The 24,497-nt window shown below is 36.4% G+C and overlaps 1 protein-coding gene across 1 annotated transcript in view; it reads right to left on the reverse strand.

Annotated features, from left to right (window-relative positions):
• Window positions 1-18,100, reverse strand: part of LOC113448573 (scavenger receptor cysteine-rich domain-containing protein DMBT1-like) — a 30,934-nt gene extending 12,834 nt beyond the window's left edge. Inside the window, exons 1-7 of the mRNA XM_026719273.2 lie at window positions 17,900-18,100; window positions 7,568-7,915; window positions 5,908-6,213; window positions 4,172-4,486; window positions 2,616-2,921; window positions 985-1,299; window positions 78-383 (exon numbers count right to left, since the gene is read on the reverse strand). Of these exons, the coding sequence (XP_026575058.1) occupies window positions 78-383; window positions 985-1,299; window positions 2,616-2,921; window positions 4,172-4,486; window positions 5,908-6,213; window positions 7,568-7,915; window positions 17,900-17,993 (1,990 nt within the window). The 5' untranslated portion in view covers window positions 17,994-18,100. The remainder of the gene's footprint in view (window positions 1-77; window positions 384-984; window positions 1,300-2,615; window positions 2,922-4,171; window positions 4,487-5,907; window positions 6,214-7,567; window positions 7,916-17,899) is intronic.
• Between the last annotated feature and the right edge of the window lie 6,397 nt (window positions 18,101-24,497).

Genomic DNA, 24,497 nt, shown 5'->3' on the forward strand with positions numbered 1-24,497 from the left:
CAACATTCAGCCATAATAAATATGCCCAAAACAATTGGAATAAATAAAATATAAATCCCAAATCAGCTAAAACTAACCTGCACACTCCACCCCAGCATCTTCTCCATGGTGGCAGTTATTTGTTCCCCAAGTGCTTGCTGTACATTGACTGAGGAAGTTTTCTGTTCCTTGGCAGTTCACATCATCTAGCCAAATTGGCCCTGTTCCCTGTCCAAAATATGCCTTTCTTCGGGCTCTCAAAGCAACACCACAGCCCATTTCCCTGCAGATCACCTCAGCATGCTTGATGTCCCAGCGGTCATCACACACAGTCCCCCACTGCTGGTCATGGAAGATCTCCACTCTTCCTGAACAGTGGCCTGAGCCATTTACCAGTCGGAGTTCTGATGGGAAATAAAAGGTTGAAAAACCACAACATCATAAAATAAATTGTGGGCAAGGTTCTTGAATATCTAACTGCTGAGCTGTTTAACCCTAAGAAGCATGGTGTTTCTTCTTCTTCTTCCTCCTCCTCCTCCTCCTCCTCCTCCTCCTCCTCCTCCTCCTCCTCCTCCTCCTTCTTCATCTTCACATCTAATTTTTGTTTTTCTCCATAAGGAGAAGTTTGTGACCTTTTTTGCTTCCAGAAATCTTGGTTCCTGACATTTATAGAAGAGCATTTTTAAGAAACAAATTACTTACTTGAGATGAATAAATTCATCCTTACTGAGGAAACAACTTTTTAATCTCAATATATAAGAAATAGAAGCAACAGAAGGTGAGAAGGAACAAATACTAATTGAATATTTAAATCTTAAATCTTCTTCAACTCAACAGCTACACTTGACTATTGGATGACATACCAAGAGCCATATATAGGGCAATTGTATGTAGGCAGCCAAAATCTAAATGAGTAGTAGATGCAGAGCAAAAAAACAAAACAAAACAATGCTAACTTATTATCTGGGTCAATCTCCAAACTCATTACCCCTCCTAAGTACACACCTGAACATACAGCACCAGCATCCTCTCCATGGTTGCAGTTGTGTTCTCCCCAACTTTTTAGACGACAGTCATGGAGAGCAGCTTCTGTTCCTTTACATTTGACATCATCCAGCCAAATGGGATCATTTCCTTTTCCAAATTTTGCTCCTCGTGGGGCTGATAAAGCTATTCCACAACCCAATTCCCTGCACACAACTTGCGCATTGGTGAGCTCCCAGCCATCATCACAGACTGTTCCCCACTGTTGGTTGTGCAGCACTTCAACTCTCCCAGAGCAACGACTTGTGCCATTCACCAATCTGACTTCATTGGGATCTGAAATGGTTAGAGTCATTGTTATTTTCCTACTTTTCACAAGAGCCTGAATGAAAACTAGGTAGAATCAACACAGGAGTCTGGACCTATATCTGACTTCATGTGTCACACTGAACCATAATATCTTGTTTAATTGTGATTTGTGAATGGTCAGGAATTAAACCATGATTTATTCTAACATAGTAACTCATGATCTGTCATTGTTGACTTCAACTGTTGCTTAACATTCTGGGTCATCAGAAATATGCAATTTGTTTATCATTTCCTGATTTATTCCTGATCAGTTTTATGCCCCACCGATATTTTAATGAAGCCTAAAGGACAAGGACACAAGAACAACAAAACTGCTAAAAAGGAAGGAACTAGAAACTGGCCAAACAAAATACTACTTTCCTGATCTGCAAGATTGTTTTCTTTTGTCTGGGTATGGTCTTGAAACAAGCCATGGCTTAAAGGGATGCTTCAAACCAGGTGTTTTTAAACAATTTCCAAACTTATAATTAGTGGCATCTATGGTGTGGAGTCAGGAGATTGTTGAAGGAGAGAGAAGAGGGCATCCAATGATGGGATTCAGACAGTTTGCACCACTTTGGGAAAACCGGTTGTTAACTTTCTGAACAGTTTGGTGAATTGGTTGTTGAAAGAAATCATTAAGGCAGAGAACCGGTTGTTAAATTATTTGAATCCCACCACTGAGGGCATCCATGACATCCCAATCCAAGACTGCTCATTTGGTAGTTAGTATGTGTGTTGACATGCACAGAGGACAAAAGTTGTACACTATTGCTGCAACTGCCATCTTTGTTGTTGTAACAACTTCTAACTTCTCCTCCCATGTTGCTGCTGATTATAACATTTCTTACTGTTTTTTTACCAAGACTAAACAGCTCAAGCAATCTCTGATTATGTGTTATGTAGTGATTGTTGACTTTAAATGGCAGGTGGTTGTTAGATAATTGCTTGTTCACATACCAGTTTGGGTCCCTCCCTCCTTTCTTTCTTTTTTCCCTACCTCCCTGCCTCTCTCCCTCCCTCTTTCTTTCTTTCTTTCTTTCTTTCTTTCTTTCTTTCTTTCCAGAGGAATCTGATGAGAAACCATTTAACTACTTTTAGGACGATCGACACAACTTTAAATGCTGCTATAATCTGCCTGCATGTCTGCCAAATATTTCTAACTTATTTCAAGAAATCATTCTTTACCCTCAGCTGAACCAAGCCATGTCAGTTTTATCCAGAAACTGTGCCATGGCTAAACAACTGGCAGCTAAACCAGGAGTCTGATCTTGATCTGAATGACTGGTTACAATATAACTGACCTGAGCATTCCACACTTGCATCATTGCTGTGGTCACAGCTATGTTCTCCCCAAGGCCTTTTGTGGCATTCATTCAGAAAAGCTTCTTTCCCTGTGCAGTTTACTCTGTCTAGCCAAATTGTTCCAGATCCTTGGCCAAACTGTGCTCCTCCAGTGGCCTTTAGGGCAGTTCCACATTCCAGTTCTCTGCACACCACGTTGGCATCATTTAAATCCCAGTCCGCACCACACACAGTCCCCCATTGCTTGTTGTGGTACACCTCAACCCTTCCTGCACAACGAGTGGATCCATCTACTAGTCGAAGTTCTGATGGGACAAAAGAAGTAAGCAAAGTGGTATATCCTCCAAATACAATATCCACAACTTTGAGGAGAAACATATTTACCAAGGGAAAACAAAAATATCATGTAAACTTTGAACACATATTAAAAAATATAACCAGAAATCAGATAATAATATTGGAGTAGCAGAAAGAACTCTATAAGCAAAATCACATCTGATTGTTTCTGATACGTCCAAGCCAGCTCATTCAAAGTCCCCCAGGGTTTTTATCATTGTCCACATCTACACTCTCAGTGACCATCTGAAAGTCTTCAAGCTACAGTCTTTTGGACAAGTTTTTGCTACATCACTTAATCTGAAGTTTTTCTTTTCTCTCTAAGAGGAGCCCCACTAGGTAGCAAGACCTTGATTAAAAAGTCAAGCAGCCCTGGATCTATTTAGTGTTTGAATGGGAGAACCCCTGGAGATAGGTTGGACTGGTATGTCAACAAAACAAATAACATACAGAAAATAAACTCCCTCCTGGAAGAAAACAATGGCTAACAACTTCTATATTGCTTCAAAAAAGCAACATGATACGTACACACAGTCTACTGGAATCAAAGCTTATTTCATACTTCTTCATTATTCTACCCTGACAGGAAAACAAGTTTTATGTTGCCATGATTCCACCTCCAATTCTCTTGACAAAAATATTTATCAAGAGAGGGGAAAGACTGCCTTATTTCATTGGCCCTGTCCTTTTCTCACAAGCATTATTGAAAGTTTTCTGAAATAAGAGGTGACAACTTGTTGATGTGCAAGTTATGTTTCAGAAATGTTTGCATCACAACAGGCCTTTGATATCTCAGTGAATTTTACTGCACTGGAATTATTTTGAATACTATATTGATTATTTATTTTGACATGCTCTTCCAGGCTTTCTTTCCTCTTAATAAGGAAACATGAAGGGCCTCTCAAAATTACACACCAGTTTTAACCACTTCTGCTTTCCTATTATTTTTTTCACTTATTTCTTTAGCATTCTTTTCTTACATTAAAACCATTTTGGGCTTACCTTTAAAAGAAAATGATAAAATAGATCCAAATATAAAACAAATAAATGTATAAATCAAAACAAAAAAAGAATAAACAAATAAATGTGTAACTATTAAGTAGTATATTTATCCACCAAACTATGTAAACTGAATTTATGATATGTTTTCAGAAAAAGTGATACAACCCCCCCCACACACACACACTCAGCTTCCTGAGTTTTCAGAAGTACTTCTTACCTGCACATACCACACCAGCGTCTTCTGAATGAGTACAGTCATGTTCCCCCCATGTTTTTGCTGGACATTTGCTGATGGCTGTCTCTGACCCTGTGCAATTCACGCCATCCAGCCATATGGGACCAGCTCCAGGTCCATAGCGAGAACCACGTGGGGCTGACAGTGCATTCCCACAGTCTAAATACTGGCATACAACCTTGGCGTCATCAATATCCCAGTCGTCATCACAAATAGTTCCCCAGAGTTTTTCATGCAAGATCTCAACTCTCCCTGCACAATGATTGGGACCATTTGATAATCTGATCTCAGGTGGTTCTGAAGAGAGAAATGTTGATAAAGAATGACTATTTCTGGAGATGGTTTACTGCACAATTGGTTTTCTACAATATACTAAGGTCTCTTTTAACACTGTAGCCCTCATTATATTTATACCTGTAAATGAATATGATATTTTAATATGGCATTCTAGGATGGCTTCATTCTTATTGTTAATATTCACTCTCTCCTATGCCTCTCTTATATATATTAATAATAAGTATTTTCCTGTTTCTTCATGATTTTTATTTTATTGATTTATTACTTGTACACTGCCCAGAATATGTTTTTGTGAGATGGGTAACCATATAAATTTGATAGATAAATAAAATATGTATTGTGGTTACGGAAAAGAGCAGTAGCCTATGTTTGATTCAAAAGAGGAACTTTTCCTACTAATGGTCTAAACCTGTGACATGATGCCCCTCTCATCAACTACTATGAGTAGTTTTGCAACCTTTGTAAAGTTTCATAATGAAGTTAATACGTTATTTTAAAGTGAATATTGGACAAAATGCATCCTGCATCGTGCTTTTCTTTGCCACTCCAAGTGATCATTTGTATATCATTCCTAGTATTACAAGTTGCTTATAATTCCATACTTCTGTAGTTATTATGACCATAAAGTACAAATGTTCCTCTTTATATTTCCAGGTACAAATGCCCAGATATATTAATGCAGGCATATATGTGTAAAAGTAAAAGGGCTGATTATCTGAGTGGTATTTGGGGGGGACGACCAATAAAGGAAATTAATTTTTATTTTTCATTAAAATATAAACTTCTCTGCAAATCAAATATTTTCTTCCTCTTATGAGGTCTTAGAGTATCACTGAACTTTGATTTCAAAGGTATAGTAGGAAATAAATAATGAATTTTCATAAGAAGATTTAGAGAATCTTTACCAAGGCAACATTGAGAAAAACAATAGAGAAACAAAGAGATGACAGTTAAACAGCACATGTGCCCCATCTTAATTTCTAGAAGACAGCAGCTACCCATAGAAGATTTTTTATTTCATCCTTATGATTGGTGAGTGCCATTTTCAGAAAAAAAGAAAGATGGAAATTTGGTGGATTGTTTATCTCTTTCAAGGAGACTTGGACAAATTTCCTATTATTTCCCTTCCCCATGACAATAATTGCTATTTCTTTTTGGATTTGTTGTCATTGTTTGTCTAAGACCTTTCCCCCTTTTAATTGCCCTATATTTTGAAAGACAATTACATCTTTGGAAAGACAAAAAAACAAATGGAGATCACTCTTCAAGGAATGACATTCATTATCAATCTGCCAAACTAATCCAGTTTGGTGCTAGAATTGATTTCACAGATCCAGAATTAACCACTACCACCACCACCCCAGGGTGGACAGAATATCCCACAGACAAGAACAGAATATACAATATTTTATGATTGTTACCTGCGCACTCCACACCAGCATCTTTACTGTGGCTACAACTGTATTCTTTCATGCTTTTTGGTGGACATTTTCTTAGACTGTCTTCTTCCCCTGTGCAGTTTACCTGATCCATCCATATTGGACCAGTTCCTTGTCCAAATTTAGCTGCACCTGCTGCTGCTAATGCATTGCCACAGCCTACTTCCCGGCACACCACATTGGCATCAGCTAAATCCCAGCCATTGTCACATATTGTTCCCCATCTTTGGTTAAACAGCACCTCAACTCTACCAGAACAAAGGCTAGAACCACCTGCCAGTCTCATCTCTGTGTAGAAAGAAAAAGAGAGAATAGAAAACTAATTTAGTGTAGGGGATTCTAACGTGGCAGCCATCCAGAGCAGCCATTCCTGGATTAAAAAGCAAGCAAAGAACATGTTTATAATCTACAAACAAAAGCAGCCACAGCTTTAATAACACCAGCACTCTCTGCTCTTGGCAGGAGCCCATCTAAGTATTTGTGTAGGATCACCATCAGTATACACTAACAAATGCATCGTCTTTGTTTATTCCAAACTCATAGAAATCTACCAGATTTTTTTATTTTTAGTAGCTGTAAATTGATCTACCTTTTGGGAATCAGCTGAATTTTTTTAGAAAGATATATGGACCACATTACATGGCAAAATGATAAATAAGTTGATGGTGGAAGGAATGGTTTTGTTCTGAGCAGATTTTGGCAGATTTTATGTAACAAAAATTTCCACTTTCCCAATCCTTAACTGCTATCTTTCCAGAACCTGATCCCATCTGAGGTTAAATATTTGGGGTTTCATTACTGAGTGTCATTCCATTTCCTTTTCCTCATGGAAGAATATCCTATATGAAAAATTATTATATCCTTCTTGAAGATATTGTACTGTTTGTAGTTTCTGACAGGAATCTGGCAAAAAAGATTGAAGTCCCAGCTGCACAGAAAGTAACCGTATTCTTCTTTCATCAATGTTCCCCTTCTTATAATGGTACTCAAGTTTGGCCAGTCTCAGAAGCTAAGTAAAATTAGACCCAGTTAGTACTGAGACAGGGCTGTATGGCAATCCAGAAATGTTAGATGGATTGAAATAACAAAAAAACCATTCTCAGAAAAAAAAACAATGATAATTATCTCTATAATGTTGCCAGGCAAACTACAAACATCAGAAATCAAATTTAACTAGAGGATATCTTTACAGTTTTGAACTCTTACATTGGTTCATGTGTTTTTCTGATGTTTCAGAAAGTTTAATGAGTTTAATTCCAAGGGATAGATAAACTGTCCTCTTGTAATGTCCTGGAGCTATTCTATGCATATGCCTTGCCTTTGTAATAATAAATACTATTTATCATCACATGAGAGAATGTTTTCACTAAAGTAGGTACAATACAAAAGTTATGCAGTACATTATTACTTGTGGTAAATTTTATCATTCCAAGGTTACCATTCCAAAGATGCTATCCATCTATCTATTTTGTAATGCCTATGGACATTTAACTGTTGGTTGGTGCTCAAATATTAATGGTTACAATAATTCCACCCATGCTATGAAAAGCTTTGACCTGTTGAAACCTTCATATCAATCAGCTTTTATAATACATACACAGGCCATGCCCAATATGACACAACTCTCAGTTGATGAACTCACCTGAACACACAACGCCAGCATCTTCTCCATGATGGCAATCATTGTCTCCCAAAGCTCTTGATGGGCATTGATTGAGGAAGCTTTCTGTTCCAATACATCGAACTTCATCCATCCAGATGCGACCAGTTCCTCGGCCAAAACTGGACTCCCTTGGTGCTGATATTGCACTTGCACAGCCCAACTGCCGGCAGACCACACGGGCATCTTCTATGCCCCAGTTATCATCACAAACAGTACCCCACAACCCATTATGGAGTACTTCCAGTCTCCCTACACAGCGACTTGAACCATTCACCAGGCGAATCTCTATTGGTTGTGTAGCAGTTGGTTGGACAGTCACAGCTAAACCTATAAAAGCCAAGTTTACAGAGTGGATTAATAAGGACAGGATGAATAAAAGAAAAGCTTCCTTTATATAATTGCTTTGAGAACATAGCAACAGGAGAGAAAGAAGAACATTTGGGCAAAGGTTTGAAAAGCACTTGCTGAATCAAGGATACTGCTTTTTTCCCTTCAATTCAATTAAGTCCAATTCTCAGAGTACCTGGACAAGTCTCTGCAGTTCTCTGGGCAAGGGTTTTTCACAAGTGATTTGCCATTGTCTTCTCCATAAGGGCAAGAGAAAGTGACCAGGCCAAGGTTATCCAGCTGACTTTGTGCCTCAGATGAGACCAAAATTATTCTTCTATCACCTTTGGTTGAATGCAAATCTTACTACTTATTTCAAAACAAAATAGATTGTTCAGGAATTTAGAGTAAACTAAGAAAACAATGATAAAGGGATGTTGACTAATTGAATAGATCCTAATATTTTTGAGATTTTTCTTTTTCAAAAATGTTCTGTGGTTTACAACTCTGTTTAGTACTGCTCTAAAGAAGTTAAAGAAATTGTTAGGAACTTACCTATAATTGTTAAGATATATTTTAACACTGATAAGGTAGTAAGACAGAAGTCATGTTTCTGAACTGAAATATAATTTATGAACTAAACTGAAAGAACTATTAATGTCCACCATACTACTTTACTTTGTTTAGCTTTATAAATAAATTGAATTTAATTACAAAAGTACAAATGATGCTTTATACATTTCTCCCAAGACACTTTACTTCAGATCTTAATTTTGGAAAAAAAAAGAAATTTAACAGCACAATTGATGAAGAAATTACTAAACTTACATCCATCAAAGATTTCAGTTATTTGAAAAGACCTCAACAATATGTATTTTATAGCACATTACAATGGTTAATTGATTTTTGTGATCTATAAATCTGCCTTCCTTTCCCTGCCTTCTCATTCCAATTTAAATTCTATATTAGTTTAGCCTAGTTTTTCTCAACCTCAGCAACTTTAAGACATATTGACTTCTACTTCCAGAATCCCCCAGACTCAATGAATTCAGAATATTCAGACTTGATGTGATAAGGTTTCTAATAGCTTTAATATAGTTAATAAGTGATTTCCTATAGTTAAGAGGTAGATATTTGCAAATCTTATGGTTTTTAAAAGGCTTTTCTCTGATTGAGATCAAGAAGTCTGATCTGATCATTTCCTGGTGCTCAAACCCATGGAAAACTGTTTTCTTGCAGTCCCCTCCTGAGCAATAGTTGTCTTGAGTACATCTGGATGATCTCCTGCTCTATATGGAGAGGTGGCAAAGATTTGGTTTATTCATTGATTTCTCAGCCTTTGCTGCTGTAATCAGCTTTGCTTTCACAGAACCATATTCTATTCTCCTACTCTCCCCCTGAAGTCCTCAAATCTTCTTTTTGATAAGATTTGGATCAAAAATTAATGTTTTCTCAGTTTCTCAGAGAGATGTAATGTAATTACTAGCCTAAATATTCTTGTAGCTATTGGAGTTCTGATATTTATTTATGTTCTGTCTATCCAGCTTTTATTATTTTTACGAATAACTGAAATGTGAACATATCCAAGTACCTTCTTCCTCTTATTTTTTACCACCACAACAACCTGTGAAGTGGGCCAGAGTGATTGGCCCAACATCACTTAGCTGGTTTTCATGGCCAATGCAGGACTTCATCTCACAGTCCCGTTTTCTAACCTGGTATCTTAAACACTAAACCAAATTTATTCTCTTTTAGTGTATTTTTGGTCATTCAAATGTGTTACTGTTACTGCCAAATTGTTTGGAAAAAATGTTATTTTTTTGTTTAGTTAAATAAACAAAATAAATACAATTGTTAATTTTATTTTAATCTTTTATGGAGCCTTCCATCTCACAACAGGTTCTGGGCAGTATATTAAATCCATTATAATAAATGCAAAATCATTCTGCTCTGATTAAATAGTAATTGCCAAGACTAAACTACATCATTAACAGTGCTTACCTAACTGCCTGGTCCAAAAGCTTGGAAGAAATGTTTTACAGAATGTTTCTTTAGCTAGTTTGGATCTGTTGAAGAATGTCTGGAATATAAATATCTTAAATAATTATAAAGCATAAGAGTGCACTAAATGTGCTAGAGGGCGTGAACCAGGGGTAGGATACTACCAGTTCTGCCCAGCTCTATAGAACTGGTAGCTCTGAAGAGCAGCAGACACCGAACCAGTTCTGTGTTTGCTGCTGTTTGGCCCGCCCACCTGCCCGGGCTCTTACCTGTCCTTTATTTCCTGCTTTTTCAACCTCAGCTGCTTTGTGCAGCACAGCTGAGCTTGGAAAAGCAGTAAAAAAAGTGATGTTTCAAATGCTGCACACCTGCATGCAGCGCTTCTCAGTTGTCCGAGTGGCACAGCTTAAGGTGTATTACACGTGTGCGCAGCGTGCATCAGCTGTGCATACATGCAGACCGTGCATGCGCACACAAAATGTAATCACTAAACCAGTAGTAACACCAGTTGAATCGCCCCTCTGGAGTGAACAGTTTCATAAAAATAATGTCATAGGTTTCATGTTACACATGAACCCATTGTTGAAGTACATAGTCCATACTGCATGAACAATTACAAAATTTTGATACTTCTCAAAATCCATTGCTGAATCTTGCACTGCAAAATACAAGTTTCCCACATATCACTTTAGAAACAAGTGTTTTAGTAGAAAAACCTATTCCATTCCTAATCTCGTCATACCATGGAAGTTCTACAAATCTAGTTTGCATCCCTGAGTCCATTAGGAATCGGACAAATCTCAGGCTTTGTATGTAAACGTTTTGTTTTGTTCGATGGTAATATTTAAAAAATATGCATTTCTAATAAATCATTTTCCTATTTTAATTTTTGGTTAACATAAGCTGAGCCAATAATTAATTTTTCCCTTTTCAGAAACCCATCCTGTTCACTACACTTTTTACATACATAATAGGTTTATATGTTCCAACATCAGAATATTCCAGAATATAAATGTCTTATTGGCTCATCTCTTCATCCTGTTTGCATTTTTCCATACCCTTTCTTTGGCTGTTTTTGTTTATGTATTTTTGAAATATTCTTCCATGACACTCAACAGAAAAAAAAATAGGCAGCAAAATGGGAATTTAATTTTTTTCTCCCAAGTCAAAATCATGCAAAGAACAGATGTAACTTAGAATTCAAGGCCACACGAATCTTTCTTATTCCCTTTGCTTACTCCCAGACAAACCCTTGGTCCAAAATTGTGATGATTTCCAAAGTCAAACTTTTCCAGTCCCAGAAAAAATAAAAAACCAATTTCTTTCATGGGATCTGGAATGCCATCATGAGTTTTTTCCCCTTTATTTTATATTAATTTGAATTGGAGACTTCTTAATACCTACTAATAATATAATTAATGAATTCTACTTTCAGAGACAATGTTGTCTCTCATCCCCTGGTTGAAGAACTCTTACTAACTTTAAGAATATAGCAAGTAATTGAAAAGGGATAGTTATAATACAATTGATCTTAGCACAAAATTTGAGCTACATCTCTTTTTCCTCTTTCCTTGGATTTATCCTCTAAATGTGTCTACTACAGATGGGCTGTAGTAAGCCAGGACTCAGATGATGGTTCTGAAGTTGAAGAAAAGGCCCCAGCAGAACCTGTGAATGTTAGCCTCAGGAAATACAAAGTTAATGATCACCTGAGGCTGATCAAACACAGATACCATCTAAAGAGCTGGAGTATACATAATGAGGACATACAGCCTCTCAGTCCCTGCACCTGAGGAGTAGAGTGACGAGCATAGTAAAGACATTCTGTGAAGCTCCTTGCCAAGTAAGGGCATACATCTCTTGAATAAAGGCAGCTGGCTGCAGCCTGATTTAAGAGGTAGCTCTGACCCATGATCCTTTGTTGGAATCAACAGGTGTAGTCTCCAGTTCTTGTGTGAGATTTGTTTGCATTCTGCCCACCTCTGGACTGATTGATAACCTTGACATGACTCTTGGAACTCTGGACTGGATTTTGTTGCTTTATATATTCTTGTTAAAAACAAAACCACTCAGTAAACTTATTTCAGAGGCTGTTGTTATTTCCTGATCTTGAGTAATCTGCTAATATGTGAAAGTATAATTGAAACCAAAAACATGGCTTGAGCAAAAATTGTGGAAATGAATGCAGATAATATGTCACCAATCACATTTCTTGATAGTCCTATGAGACAGCCTAGACTAAGAAATAGACTCCATTAAAGTCTAGTAATCCACTTCCATTTAGATGGGCTACAATAACATCTTGTAAATCTGATCTTTCTTCCCTTTTTATATACACGTGAATTAGGGAGATGCCTGTCTGAGATATTTTTTATAATCCTCCCTCATTATTTGGATTTAAGCACTATTTCCCTTTTTGTTGCTTTGGAAATGGATCTTCCCTCTCTCCATCCAGGTCATCCTCTTTATTCTTTGCGCTATTATACCAAGTCCCATGCCCGCCAATGAATTGAACTATTCTGCTTGCCACTTAATCTGCCTCTTCCCTCTTTCCTCCAACAATTCATTCCTTGAAGACTGAGAAAAGAAAGAAAAAATGATCATTAAACCCTGGGGAGAGGGGAGAGAGGAGAGAATTCAGTTACCTGAAAATATTCTGTAGTATGCATTCATTTGAAAGTAATCTTACATAATTATTACAATCTGCAACCCTTTTCAGGTTGAATCTCCCAGTAGTACAATCATTATTGCCTACACAGGTCTCTTGTTTCTAGAGATGGTAGTTATAGAAAAATGTGGCTTTTACTACTTTGTAGATGGTGGCGTAATTCAATGTGAGCAGGGCAGATATAACATGACCTTGGATTTCTACCTCCCCTTCAAACCCACTACAGGTTATTGCCATTCTAATTTCAAGAAATACAACAAAGGGGTTGATTATGTAAGGATCATTGTTTGTACTGGAGTTAACCATGGATTGTATCCACAAGTTTCCTAATCCTCTGATAATTTCAGTAGAAATGTGTGTGTGTGTGCATGTGTGTGTTAACTAAGTCTATATGTTTAAATGGTCAGTGAGATGGACAAATAACATTCTGCCTCCTTTTCCATTCTACCCAGTCTGGTATACCTTTGGGTTGTTTAAAAAAAATTGCCATTAAAACTCTAGATAGGATTGCTGTGCAAAAGACAAATAACACACATATTTAGAAAAGTTAACTTCTGGATTTTTTTCTCTATGCTCAAAATGTGAGTGCACAGTTGACCAAAAATTCTGAAATGTTCTGTAAGAACTAAGAGGTTTCATGCAGGGCAGTTTGAGAGAAACAGAAGCATTAGTGAAATTTGCAATTAATTAAATTAATTAAATTTGCTCAAGAATATTCCCTTTGAAGCAGCCTTGCAAAGATAATGGCCCTCTTTCTGGGAAAACCAAAATAGTACACAATAATGAGTTTAGTGGCAATTATTGAACTTTGGAAGAATGACTCAATATGTCAAGTTTGAACTGCAATACTATTGCAGTAGAGCAATGAAGCAAGCAGAACTCTGTGACAGTCCAAATCAGTTTTACTGGAAATCCAAACTTGGGTTTTTTTCACAAAATTTATTCTTCTCTAGCTGTCTTTGTGCATTTATTGAAAATGACTAATTAGCATATAGAAGTCCTGTTGCTTTAATCACAATTCAGATAAAAATTACCTGCCTCTACTATTCGAAAATTCCCATTGACTTTGATCAGTGAGACTAGTTTTTTTTCTCCCAAGCCTTGCTTTTAATAGTTGGGAGAAAAAAGACTTACAAGGATAACTCATCTTCAAGTTTAGCATGACTCTATCATCTTAAAAGTTGGTTTTGCAAGGCAACATTTCATAAACTCACTGAATTCCTAAGAAAGGGGTTGTTGCTTGGAAAATTTAATCATGAAATAGAAAATGGAGAATATTGCTTAACAGTCCTAACTGGTTTGCTCTATGAGAGAGAAGTTGCTTCAAAGCTCAGCTACAAGTGCTAATATTGCTTGCTTCAGAGGCAGAAAATTTCTATGCAAGATTGTTTTGAGTGCAGCCATTGAGTGATCATTGCAGCAATGTATTGAAATTAGAAAGGGAGGTGCCTTAGGAGAGAAATATTGTCTTTCCCGTTCATATATTTTGTTTTATTTGTGATACTCTTGCTCGTGTTCAAAAATCTTTATAGAAAGTTTTTCCATCTAGAACTCTTTAGAAAGTACCAGATTAGAAAAATTGGCATAATTTTTGCTGAAATGCTAAATCTGTAGAAAAGGAAGAAGAAAATAAAAATTCTGTCAGGAAAAAACTGGAAGACATAAGCATTAAGAGGTACGGTATAGTAAATTTGCTTTGAATGAAAGAAAAGAGCAAAGCCAGAACCACTGAAGAAGTGGTCCAAGGAATGTAAACTCATATTATGTAGAACTGTTGTCTTATATCTTATATCTTTGACAAGTGCACATGAGAAGAAACTTCACTGGCCAGCTTTTCTAAAACCTATGAAAGAAGATGGAGGTATAATTCTTTGCTTCTATGCACCCTTAATAACCTGTGCTAAAATAGCAGATTACAGACTAGAGTCTTCAATGAAAAGAATTTCATCCTACAATGAATTGATTTGGACTGATAAAGAATAGAGAAGAGAGAAAGATATGGACTGAGATAGAGAAATAACAAAAAGGAGATATATTCTATTTGGCAGCCTGAAAAGAGAGACAGGAGCATTAATGCAAACAAGTTTTTTTCCCCTTTAAACTTTCAACCCTTTTCATATTCTTAGGAATGAAAATTACTGATACCCATAGTAGACTTGGGGAAGTGCATTTTTCTAGGGCTAATTTGGAGTTCAAAATTGTCCTCTTCATCAGGATCCCACTTTTAGCTCCATTCCTGGTAGCCACTGTTTAGAAATTATTTGGAAAAAAAGTAAAACAATAACATACAGGTCCAATCTTTGGATAGTTTGGCTTGGATATATTTGGTTTGTGAGCCTGTTCTAATTTGGCAACCTTGTAATCAATGATCAAAGTTTGTTTCCTTTATCCCCCATTTTTATTTCATTTATTTATTTAGCCAACAGGAAATGCTCCTTGCCAATATTTGTCTGATGTCTAGATCTGGGTGGTCCAAAACACCCCACTACCACAGCTGTTGAAGTTTCACAAGCTCTTATGCGTGAATATAGCCTTGTATTGATCATAATAACCAATCTTCTCAAAGAGCAGCATGTACTCAAATAATCAGAAACCCCATTTTCACAACTTACAGTTGCTTGCATTGCTAGCTGTATGTGCACCTACAAACTGAAGATTAAAACCCGACAATAGATACACATATACATACATACTATGGGATCCTTGAGTTTGGTTGTTTCTTGCAGATATTTCATTATCTGATTAGATGTGCTAAAAGGATGTGGGGTTTGCTGCATGAAATCGGTTGCTGTCCTTATTTCAGAGACGCAATGAGATTAACAACTGATAAAGTAGAAAGACTACTGACATACTTTTCTATTGTCTGAGAAATTAGATGAAAACATATTAAGATGAAGAAGAGCCCTCAGAACTTTAGACATCATGGCTGGTAATAAAGGACAATATTTGGGAAGTCCTATTTCCTAAAATCTGGCTACAGGGTGTCTGAATCCAATTTGTATTTATGTTTGTTTATTTACATATGTACAAAAGTACAGTGAGAGCTTAAAATCAGATCAAGGGAAGGGGGCAAAGTTCATTCATTGCCTCCATTACAAGAATTGTGAAATCTTGGTTCCAAAATTCCAGTCAACCATTATTATGCAGCAAAACCTATATCACTTTCTTATCATCAAATTTCATCGGGATTTTTGCAGCCTCAATTATTTTCTCTTGGATATTTATGACTCCTTTCAATGTAATTTCAGTTCCTCCAAGCTGAAGAGGGGAAGAACTTCCCCATGGAAAAGCAAATTATTTGTTTGTCATTTAGCTGGCTGTTGAAAAGTAGGTTATATGCCTTTGTTTCTCCTCCTATCTTCCTAGTATAAAATTTATATAATATAAAGAGGATATGGGTTCTGATTATTTATTTGCATACCAGCATGATGTTCCCTAAGCTAACAAAGACTCATCTAAACACTAGAATGGTTGTATGTCAGATCATTAGGAACCGCATAGTTCAAAATGGAGAATATAGTCCAAGACTGATAGCTTAAGATATCCTCTCATATTTTGGACAAAATGCTTTTCTCCAAAAAATGGTTGAGAAAAGCAAAGCAAAAGCAGTCCATAATTTATGACATTGGAATACTTCTTATCCATCTGATCCACGTTTTATTCACTCAGGAGTTGCAAGGGCCTTTTCATGTGCTTCTTCACTGTAATTCTAATTTTTAGTGGCTCAATGAAAACTTTATCAGGTTTCTAAAAAAAGATATATATCACTAAATGGTTAGAACAACTTTATAAATGCTGAAAGCAATCTTCATTTTAGAATGTATTTATTCCAGAGCTGAGATTTAATAGTCTTATCTGAGAATGCATTTATTTATTGTATTGTATGAGTAATGCTATTACTATTAATATCATCATCATTACTGAAAGACACACAGGTAATCCTCAATTTACAATCATAACTGAGCACAAAATTTCTGTTGTTAAGGGGAAACATTTGTTAAATGAGTTTTGCCTCACTTTACAACCTTTCTTGTCATAATTGTTAAGTGAATCACTGCAGTTGATAAGTTAGTAACCTAGTTGTTAAGTGTATGTAGCTTCCGCCTTGTTTGTCAGAAGGTTGCAAAAGGTGATCATATGACCTTGGGACACAGCAACAGTCATAAGTATATGAATCAGTTGCTAAGTATCTGATCAGATGATCATGGGGGTGCTTCAAAGGACATAACCATGAAAAATGGTTGTAAGTCACTTTTTTCAGTGCCGTTGTAACTTTGAATGTCACTAAATGAACTGTAGTAAGACGAGGACTACCTGTAGTTAAGGCACAAGAAATTAGTGCAAAGCATTTCTAAGCATGTACTCTTTAAAAAGAACATTGAGAAAAGTTACCGGATCAGACTAGCCTTTATTTAGTAAACATTTCTTTGTAAGAACTTTGGCAATCATCAGATAATAGATATGCCGCAAATAACTCTTCATCCATCTTTTACCCACTTTGGTTTTACCTTGAAAGCTTATATTCTGGTAAGTTGCCTTGATTAAAAACATAATAGAAAAGCTAGCAAGCACTAAACTGTCCATTAGAAATTAGCTAGTGAGACCAATAAGTCACCATAAGTTACAATCATTGATTAGCTGGCATCAAGAAGTCCACCAGAAAGGAGTCAGGAAATTACCAGTAGTCAACAATTACTTTATTTTAACAACTGGCTTAGATTGATTTCTAGTAATTAAGTACTACACAGACAAACACATGTATACATAGGTGCATATTGGCAGATGGAGAAGGAATTTGTTCTGTTACTACCTGTTACAAAAGAAGGAGTGGAGGGTGGGAGTTAAAGGAAACAAACTTCTATTGCCTTAAAACCTGTAGAGCTTCTCAGTCATCCAGATCCTGGTTGTCCCAAAGGTGCTTTTTTTTTTCCAGGAGGCAACTGGACTTTCTTGTTTTTTTCTTTTAAAGATGTTTTGCTTCTCATCCAAGAAGTTTCTTCAGCTCTGACAGGATAGTGGGGAATGAAAGGATTTGTACTCCCTGGAGACAGCTGATAATCTGCATCTTTTTTGCAGACAGCTGGTAATCTTCAACAACCCTCTAAAAGGATGCAGTTTACCAGCTGTCTCCAAGGAGTACAAATTCTTTCATTTCCCACTATCCTGCCAGAGCTGAAGAAACTTCTTAGATACGAAGCAAAATGCCTTCAAAAGAAAAAACAAGAAAGTCCAGTTGCCTCCTGGAAAGAAAAAAAAAGCACCTTTGGGACATATATTAGCTTGTTGCAGAATAAAAAAAAAAAAGGATTACTCACCCCAAAAACAGGTAAAGAATAAAAGGGTCAAAGTAACCTCTTTGATTCTCTCTCCTAGGTATTTCTCCCCAAAGGGGAGAGAATAGGAAGCCATAGATCCCAATTAGGTAGAAGCAGATTATTCACTTGTGTAGTGGGCGAAAGCTTGGACTTAAACTGCAACTTGTCCTGATGGGACACTCTCATAGGTCAATGCCACGGGCAAAGCTTGGGAAGCAAAATACCTAGAGGGGGCTGGGTGAAACTAGAGGGAGGAGTCTAATCACTTGGTGAAATATACCATTTGCCAGTACTGCAGATATTTTCTGCGTATCGGACATTGAGAAATAACTTTCAGTTCCCCAGAAATACCAAGAGATGAAATGCAGGCGTAAATGAGCATTGTGTCTCGATTCCAGGATTAATTTTTGCTGTCAGTGATAAATTTTAGAACACACTAGAAAATGGCAGATGTGTTTCTGGGCATATGAACTCTGCTTTGCTTTTTTCTTCATTAGTGATTAATGCACCTATATACCAAAACCTTGATGTAGGTTTGAGTTCTTAAGTAGAGTTTATTTTCGAAATAGCCTGTCTTTCCCTCTTCCTCTCCTTCTCTCCAAGTAAATTAATGAATTAATACCAAACGGTAGCATTGTGCAGAGTAAAATCTTTCCAGATGATTAATATAAATTGTGGCAAGTAGATTACTGACTGGTCATAATAATTGTAAAATATCCCTCTTATGATATTTATTGACAGGTCCAATTCAAAGTATAAGCAGTCCTATTTATATGCACAATTGGGACTAGGACTTCTGTTGATAAGCAAGCTGGTCATTAAATAAGTTATGACCTTTTTTGTCACAATCATTAAGTGATCCATATCAGTCATTAGGTGAGCCACATAATCGTTAAGTAAATCTGACTTCCTCTCATTGACTGTTTGTTGGAGGCTATCTGGAAAGGTCACAAATGCACATAAACAAGCATGTTGCAACTGTTGTAAATATATTCTGATTGTCAAGTGCCCAAATTTTGGGTTGTTGGGTCACTGTCATGGCCATAGTGCAAGGACCTGCTCTAAATCACTTTTTTCAGCACTGTTGTAACTTCAAACAGTGCCTAAACAAATGGTTGTAAATTGGGGAGTATCTGTATTGCTATTGGCTGGGTAACAATATTTCCTCCCTATGTTCTATGGTGATGGTTTACAGGCCCTGCTCATCTTAGTGGTTTCTTATTTTTAATTGTCCCAGAAAGACACAAGAGGTGCTAACACCAAAATCATTATTACTAAGCAAAAAAATTAAAAAATATTTTAATAAAAATGTCTGTATTTTGTGCTACCAAGTAGCCTTTGAATAAAACGGATTTTGCTGTTTTCCAATACTGTTTAATGTTACTCAGAAATGGGCTGATGAAATGCATTACTTTAAATTTTTGTAAAAAGATCAAACTTTTACTATGCAGTTTATTTAGTGATACTGCTTTTAATTTAGATTTTTATTTATTCTAATAATCACTCATGCATACACATGCATATAGACATAATACGCATTTTCATATTTTGAATATATCATCATTATTTTCCTCTTCTGATTTGATCCCTGTTCATAATAAAATCATCTTTGTATCTAGGCTCAGTAAGGATTTCTCAAATGTTGGTGGAATATTTTTGTAACTTGTATTCTGTTCCTGCAGCAATTCATAAACTAGAATCTAAGGGGCCCCTTTATTCTTGCTTATCATGTGATTATTCAAAGGTGGTGTGTGCTCTAACAGTTCATTGACATGGGATTGGATATAAATTTTGTTTTCATTAATTTGTTCATTTATTTTATTGAATCTAAGTACATTCTCAGAGTCAAGCTCAATCCCTAGTCTTCATGGAGACACTCATATAGATTTTTTTGACAGCAAACACAAGCAATCTGCTATTGCCTTTTCTCACATTTTTTTAAACTTCTCATATTAGGATGTGTCCTTCAGTTCCTGTTGGTCTCCCATTCAAATATTAACCAGCTCCAATTCTTATTTTTTAAATCAGCAGACAATGAGATACTGCCAGTTTCACTGAGTTCATCTTATCAGCATAAAAACTGGTTCAATCCACTATAGTTAAGAGTTTTTGCTTAACTTGAATATTTGTACATTCTTGTACCCACCAATAATTCACTGATAAAGGATATCTTCTTTCTTGTGAATCATCACAATGACGTAATCCCCAATTATAACTTCTAAAAAGGCAACTATGATCTTATAGACAACGATCTCTCATCCCTTGATCGGCAATCTTTATTCACTGGATGCAATACTGTTGAAGACCATTACAACATATTTTTACTTGAAGTCAAAAGAGTCATCAAACAATATGTACCAATAACAACTCCCAAAACAAAAAAAAAATAGATTACCCATAACAATAAGGAAACTTCAATCCAAAAAGAGATCACTCTGGGGGAAAAACAAATCTGGTCACGTTGCCAACTTCAAAAGCCGATACAAAAATTTATGCCACCAGATAAAAAATGAATGCACCAATTATCACATTAAACAAGAGGAAAACCTTCTACACATCTGCGCTTTTTACAATTTTGAAAACAACAAACTAAAAGACTCAAGGTCTATCCCACCCCTGATAGGACCTAATGGTAAAGACTGCAATGACAACACCATTAAAGCAAACATCTTTTACACATTCTTTGGCTCAGTATTTGTAAACAGCAATGGATCATGCCCAGTATTTCCTAGCCGAACCACAGAAAACTACAATGATCTAATACATATCGATTTTACACAAGACAACATTGAAAAACCACTATGCAATCTAAGACTATCTCTATCTATTGGACTGGACGGAATATGTGCCTACTTCTTTAAAAAGCTATCCACTGCCATAGCAGAACCTCTAAGCATAATCTTTGAAAAATCTTTCAGGAACAGCTCCTTGCCTACCCTATGTCACAAGCCACTGTCATCCCCATCTTCAAAAAGGGAGACCCCAGTCTCATTGAAAATTACAGACCAATCTCCTTATGCTGCATCACCTGTAAAGTCATGGAATCAATTATTAACCAATCCATTATCCTCCACTTAGAGACAAACAACCTACTCTCTAATAAACAATTTGGTTTCAGAAAAAAACTATCCTGTAATCTGCAACTCTTACACTGCAAAAACATATGGACGACACAACTCAATCAGAGCAAAACAATAGACGCAATCTACATAGACTTCTGTAAAGCCTTTGATTCAGTGGTATACAACAAACTACTCCTAAAACTATAATCTTATGGTATCTCTGGACAACTGCATAACTGGATAGGAGTATTCCTGTCAAACAGACAACAAATGGGCAAAATTGGGAGTTTCCTATCAAATTCTGTACCTGTCAATAGTGGTGTCCCCCAAGGCAGTGTTCTAGGACCAACCCTCTTCATATTCTACATAAATGACCTCTATGATCATATTAAGAGCAACTGTGTTCTCTTCGCTGATGATGTAAAGCTGTTCAATACCACAAACAATAGTACTACCCTTCAAAAAGATCTTGACTATGTATCAGAATGGTCAAACAAATGGCAACTTCAAATCTCAACAAATAAATGCACTGTCTTACATATTGACAAAAAAAATCTGAAAATAAAATACAAGCTCTGTAAAGAACCTTGGAATATTCATCTCTAATGATCTAAGTGCTAGTGCCCACTGTAACTACATAGCCAAAAAGGCATTAAGAGTTGTTAACTTAATCCTACATAGCTTTTTCTCTAGTAATATCACACTACTAAATAGAGCATACAAACCATTTGCTAGACCAATACTCGAATACAGCTCATCTGTCTGGAACCCACATTATGTATCTGATATTAGCACAGTTGAGAAAGTCCAGAAATATTTCACAAGAAGAGTTCTCCACTCTTCTACTTGTTGCAGAATACTTTATGCCACCAGACTTGAAATTCTAGATCTAGAAAACCATCTTCGGTCTGATCTAAGTATGGTATATAAAATCATACATTGCAATGACTTACCTGTCAATGAATACTTCAGCTTCAACCATAACAACACAAGAGCACACAATAGATACAAACTCAAGGTTAACCACACCAAACTTGATTGCAGGAAATACAACTTCAGCAACAGAGTGGTCAATGTCTGGAATACTCTACCTGACTCTGTTGTTTCTTCCCCAAACCCCCAAAACTTTAACCTTCGACTGTCTACTATTGACCTCATCCCTTTCCTAAGAGGTCTGTAAGGGGCATGAATAAGTGCACCAACATGCCTACTGTCCCTGTCCTATTGTTTCTTTTATTTTTCTTATATGTACCCATTTCAAGTATATGCATAACTATGCATATACTTATACCTATTGTCTTGTAAGCGATCGACAAATCAAAATAAATAAATAGAATAAATAAATATATTGAGTTCTATTGAAATGTTGGAAGATAATTTAAGCATGATGAAAAGTGTCAATTTTGATGCAAAAATAAACACATTGACTTCATGATTGTATGTTTGTATCTTAACCATGTAATTAAGAATAGGAAATTAAGAGATGGTTTCATGAAGAAAGAAGATAAAAGAAATAGACCATCTTTTCTGCTTTATTGCTTCCATTTGGAGGGAATAGTCCACACATACATTTAATTGCTGATTACCCTTTCTATCACCTATGGCCACAATCTACCAGAAAAATTTCATTTAGCCTCTATTACTTATTGAAGAAATGCATTGCTAACTACATTGCCTTCGACCTGGATGTGTTGACATTTTGAAGCGGCAGGATCAAACAGAAATTCCCCTTGGGCTAAAGGTGTCTGTTTGCTGAAGCTAACTTTCAACTGTAAACAAACATGAGAGAGAGAATTGCCCAACATGAGAAATCTGGTTCTCCAGGTCATAACATGAAAAGCATGCGTGCAAATCCTTGAGCACAACCTGGTTTTCATTAACAACTTTCTTTTCATATGTTAACTGTGTGGATTGAAGCATAATTTAGATTCAATAGAAGTGCTACTGTTGGAGAAGTAGCTGAAAATGTATTAAGAATTTTGGTGGGATTGCATTCTTACTGAAGGATCAGGTTCACAAATTGTGTATGTTAACTCTGTCTTACTGTGGATTAAAGTCCTCTGTAACACATTTACTAGATTTGGTTGGAATATTAGTTGTACCTGGCATTTACAACATAAGACCTGGTTCTAGTCCAATGAAATTATCTACTTTAATGTAAGTGGGACTCCATTCTGAGATTCACCAATTAGATGCGACCTTTTCAGTTCTATTTCCAGAAAATTTGGTTATGTGATAATGTAAAGAATAGAATATCAAATGTATTCTAAAACAGTATACCTATTCAGCAGGTTCTGACCAGTTCTAGAAATTTTGAGTTGTTTGGCGAACCAGCAAATACTACCTCTGACTGGCCCCACCCCCATCTATTCTCTGCCTCCCGAGTCCCAACAGATGAGCTGGGTCTTCGTTGCCCTGCACAGGAGAACAGAGCTGGAAAGCAGGTTAGTGGGGTGGGGAGGGAATAGGATTTTGCAGTAACCTTCCCTCAGAAGTGGGGAGGGAATGCAGATTTTACATATCATTCCCCTGGAGTGGGATGGGAATGGAGGTTTTATAGTTTACTTCCCCTGCCATGCCCACCAAGCCACAACCACCAAGCCATGCCATGCCCACTAAGCACAGGACTGGTAGTAAAAAAAAATGGAATCCTATCACTGATCTATGAGCTTTCCTCAGTAGTTCAGTTAGTGCTCTTCATCTGTCCTTGAACTAGCAAAAAAATAAACTATTGCTTTCCCTACTGCTGATCTCTATCCTGTCTCTATAGCCATTGTTTTACCTAGCTACCAAATAGTAGAATCCCATTTTAGGATGGGAAACTCTTTACAACTCTCTCCCTTTCTCTGCATCACAGTCTGGTAGGAAACCACCCTCTAATCACATTATTGTAACTGCTGAGTGCTTTTGACAGATTGCTAGATCTGTGGATTTAGCTTTCTGTCAAAATCTAGAACCAAGACATCTACTTTGTGAGATGAGAAATTTCCTTTTTATTTTTACAAATTTGTAGCTGACTAGGATGCAAAGTGTATAGTAAGCAGGAAATAGATAAACTGTGGAAGAAAGAAAACAAGTTAAACTTGTAATTTAAATGAGTAGATATGTCACAGAGTTTGACCTGGAAAATAATTACAGTAGAAGTTCAATGTAAGAAACAGGTCCAATAGATTAAATTTATATGAAAGGAAACTTAAGGTACTAGAGGGAAGAAATAAGAGATATTATATAAACTGAAGAGGAAAACAATATACATAAAATTAAAAAATATTCCAACCTATCAAAAGCTGTACCATGAAAGACAAACTAGGAATACAAGTCAAAATAAACAAGAAAATGGTAAGACAAAGCCTATCCATTCTAGATTAATTCAAATCACTGGCATCAGATGGATAACATCTCAGAGTTCTAAATGAGCAGGCAGATGTGATCTCACCATATTTTTTAAAGATCCTGAAGCACAGTGGATATACCAAAGGACTTGAAAAGAGCTGATATGGTTCCCATATCCAGAAAGGAGAGAAAGTGGATCTAGG

The sequence above is a fragment of the Pseudonaja textilis genome, chromosome Z (assembly GCF_049901715.1).
Source record: "Pseudonaja textilis isolate UNSWEBS1 chromosome Z, rPseTex1.2, whole genome shotgun sequence".
Taxonomy (NCBI): Eukaryota; Metazoa; Chordata; class Lepidosauria; order Squamata; family Elapidae; genus Pseudonaja; species Pseudonaja textilis.